This window comes from Gekko japonicus, unplaced genomic scaffold (genome assembly GCF_001447785.1).
Source record: "Gekko japonicus isolate JY-2015 unplaced genomic scaffold, Gekko_japonicus_V1.1 scaffold2049, whole genome shotgun sequence".
NCBI classification, from domain to species: domain Eukaryota; kingdom Metazoa; phylum Chordata; class Lepidosauria; order Squamata; family Gekkonidae; genus Gekko; species Gekko japonicus.
Window position 1 is genome coordinate 320864 of NW_015171566.1, and position 3618 is coordinate 324481.

The window sequence follows — 3618 nt, forward strand, 5'->3', positions numbered from 1 at the left end:
ATGACTAGGGCTCCCAAGTGGAGGCCTGATTTCCGCTGTCGTGGAAAACTCTATGGTTTTCCCTCTGATGATCGGGGCCACGCCCTCAACGTGGTAGACGTTGCGTGTAACTTCTAGTAGCGTGCATCCGGGGACGGCTCCTGGAGCCCGGCGAGGCTTCCCCGCCGGTGAGTTTTTTTGACTTGGCAACCCTAATCATGACACCCTCTGAATCTTTCTTTCCAGGATGTTTCGTTTCGCCATCCTCATGTTACTCTGTTGTGCCATCTCCATCAGTGCAGGTAAAACCCAGCAGCTGGTCAATATTCTGAATGATGGGGGGTGTCCTCATTGGATAGTGGGAAGCTGCTGGGCCTTGGCTCTTTAATTACTCCCCCCCCCCGGGGTGTCCTCATTGGGTAGTGGGAACCTGCTGGGCCTTGGCTCTTTAATTACCTTTTCCTCCCTCTGCAACTTATTTTAGGGCTGATTAAGAAACGCTCTGCTTCCCATTCTGGCGAGTATGGGGGAAATGGAGGAAAACGTTTCTCGCATGCCGCAAACCAATTGGATGGGCCCATCACTGTCCTTAAGATCCGTACAAACCGATTATACATTACAGGGTAAGTGTATGAAGATCCAGAGCCAGGGATTTAAAATTTGGAGGCTGGATATCTAGTGTGTGTCTGTGGGGGGGAGAATTAGTCCCATTGATTGGTTTAATGCACAATAAGGTTTTCCTTGGTGATATAAAATGCAGGGCAGTGTCTGTAACATTTCTCTTGGAGGAGATAGCACTGGTGAATTGTCATGGCTGTGAACAGGAGGGAAATGAAAGTGAAAGAGCTGCAGCCACCTAAACTAATCCTAAACCCGTGGCAGAATCCGGTGAGGCCCTGGAATCCAACATGTTCGGAGCGTGTTCTAATCCCAATTCAAAATCCTGCGTGGCGTTCATATTTAATAGACCATGGGAAGCCTTGTGTTCGGAGGGGTATAAATGAACATGAAAACACGTGATGTTGCCTTATACTTAATCAGACTCTTGGTCCATCAAAGTCAGTATTGTCTACTCAGACTGACAGCCAGGTCTTTTAACTGCCAGGTCTTTTAACTGGAGATACCAGGGATTGAACCTGGGACCGTCTGCATGCCAAGCAGATGCTCCACCACTGAGCCACAGCCCCCCTCCAATTATAATCATATAATTATATACTGAGCCATGTTTGTCTGTGACCCTTCTGTGCAGCAGGTGGCAATGCACACTTCTCTGGGCAGGTACTTTCATTTATAGACAAGAAATGCAAATCTGACATGCTTCATGGCAGATATTTCCCATATCTCTTTGTGAGGTTCATACCTCTGGATTCCTCAGCTGCTTTCTTGATTTAACCCATTCTCCAAAACTGGTACTTGTCTTGCAGTAGTGCAGTAGCGTCTGGACCCTTTGCCCACAGCTCCAGTGGAAGTGCAGCTGAGCTAAGTTCCACTGCAGCGAAGTTTATCGGGAAAGAGGGGATTTGGGATACAGGGGTTGTGTGTGTGTTGTGATGGCTGCCGCATATGCTCTTTTGAGAAACGGTGGAAGGATGGGGTGAGGGCTCAGCAGCAGCAAGCGGAACAGGAGTGGGGAATGTGGACACCATTCCTGCCTGATTCCACCCTCCCTGGTTTCAGTGCTGTGTGAAGGATGCAACTGCTGTTTTGTGTCATTTTGCTGGGTCCTAAGAAAGAGGATGTGGTGGCTCAAGTGGTTAAGACGCTGAACTGCAGACCGGAAGGTCGGTAGTTCAGCAGTTTGAGACCCAAGTGCCGCATGACGGAGTGAGCTCTCATCTCCGGTCTAGGGTTGCTAAATGTATTTGACTCACCGGCGGGGGAGGCTCCTTCCTGTCCGGGAGTCGTCCTTGTGTGTGTGCGCGCGCGCCGCCGGAGCGTCACCGGGAGTGACGTCACACGCTGGGCGGGGCCACACCATTTGAGGGGAAAACAAAGAGTTTTCCCCTCAAATGGCGTGACCCCGCCCCCAGCGTGCAACGTCACTTCCGGGTGACGCACACGCGGGGGTGGGGTTTCCCCCGGGCCCCGATTCCGGCGCGCCGGAACTACGCAAAAATGACATCTCCTGTGATAGGCTCCTGTGAACCTTCCAATCTATACATCAGTAAAAACCAATACACCACCACCCTCACCCCCTATGAACCCTCCCACCTCGCTGGCTGGGTGGGTAGTGGAAGTGACAGAGGGCTGCCCATCATGGCAGGAGCCTCCTCCTTACCTGCAAAGGCTCCTCCCATTTGCAAAGGTTCCTCCTGGAAGAGAGAGCGCAAAAGGGAGAGGGGGGGAGGGATGCTACAGATACTGCCCATAGGAAAGGGTGGGAGGAGGGTGTAGGCAGAGTGGCTTGAAAGGAAGGCTACCTGCTCTTTTTCAGATCTCAGCCTTCCTTCTCTCACTCCGGTTCTGTCATGACAGGGAAATGTGAGCCCTGGGCACGGGGCAGGGGGATTGCTCTTGATATATATTGATGATAACACTATGCACAGTGTCTTCAGATCAGGTGAGCACATAGATCATAATGGCTACCATCCAAGACACAACTTGTATCCCACTGAAGTCAACGAGTGTCCCTGCAAGGGTGTTGGATAGCAGCAGGTCAAAGGCAGCAGAAGAGATCTGAAGCCCACCCTAACTCTTCCCTTATTCCAGCCTCCAGGTCCGGTACGGGAAGGTGTGGAGCGACTATGTGGGAGGCCAATCAGGTGACTTGCACACGATTGCACTGGAGCCCGGAGAGTCCATCGTCCAAGTCTCTGGGAGGTCTGTTAAGTACCTCCGCAAACTTGAATTCCTCACCAACCTTGGACGCCGCTTCTCTTTTGGAGCCGACGCAGGCACCAGTTTTACTGCCCTTCCAGTCTTTCCAAGAGCTGTCCTGTCATATCTCAGTGGCCGCTCGGGTAACGTCATTGATGCCATCAGTTTCCACTGGAATGTGAAGTGCACTCTAGAATCAGGACATTGAGAACTAAACTGTTCAGTGAATGGGAGAAGGCAGGGGAGGTCTGTCTTTCCCTCCAACTCTGTGGGCTTTCTCTCTCATTGCTATATATAATGATTCCTTCAGCCACCTCAAAATTCAAGAATTGTTATCCACTTAATTTCCCAATTCCAGTACTTCTTCCGGCCCCCTACTTCTTCTCCCTTCATCTGTCCACATAGGCACACTTTGCCCACCTGCTCCGCCACCGTTTCCATGTCCACCAGTTCACCCCAACAAGTCTTCTGTCCTTCCTTGGTTCAAGCAACTGCCCACGCCTCCCGTTCCTGCCCCATGTCTTCATGGCTTCCTCTCCAGACAGCAGAGGAGCTTTGCTGGCAATGACTGCCACACAATAAAAAGCAAATTTGAAAACGTTACCCTCTTGACTCCTTGCCTGTGTACTGTTCAAAAACTCTGGCTAGGCTTTTCTGAATGGGTTCTGGGCATGCTGGTGCCAGACAGCCTCTGCTGCACAGGATCGATGGTTTTCCACAAGCCCAGGTGGGAACAGAAGAACAACTGGAAGACGAAGCACACTCCGCAGCAGAGGCTCTCCAGCACTTCAATTAAGAAGAAGGAGGAGGACTGGATTTATA

The 3618-nt window shown here is 51.2% G+C and overlaps 1 protein-coding gene across 1 annotated transcript; it reads left to right on the forward strand.

Moving 5' to 3' along the window:
• Positions 1–226: 226 nt before the first annotated feature.
• LOC107117617 (zymogen granule membrane protein 16-like) lies at positions 227–3365 on the forward strand. Its single transcript, XM_015419765.1, has 3 exons — positions 227–281; positions 464–602; positions 2689–3365. Exons 1-3 carry the CDS (start codon positions 227–229, stop codon positions 3002–3004), a joined length of 510 nt encoding a protein of 169 aa, XP_015275251.1. The 3' UTR covers positions 3005–3365.
• The last annotated feature ends 253 nt before the right edge of the window (positions 3366–3618 follow it).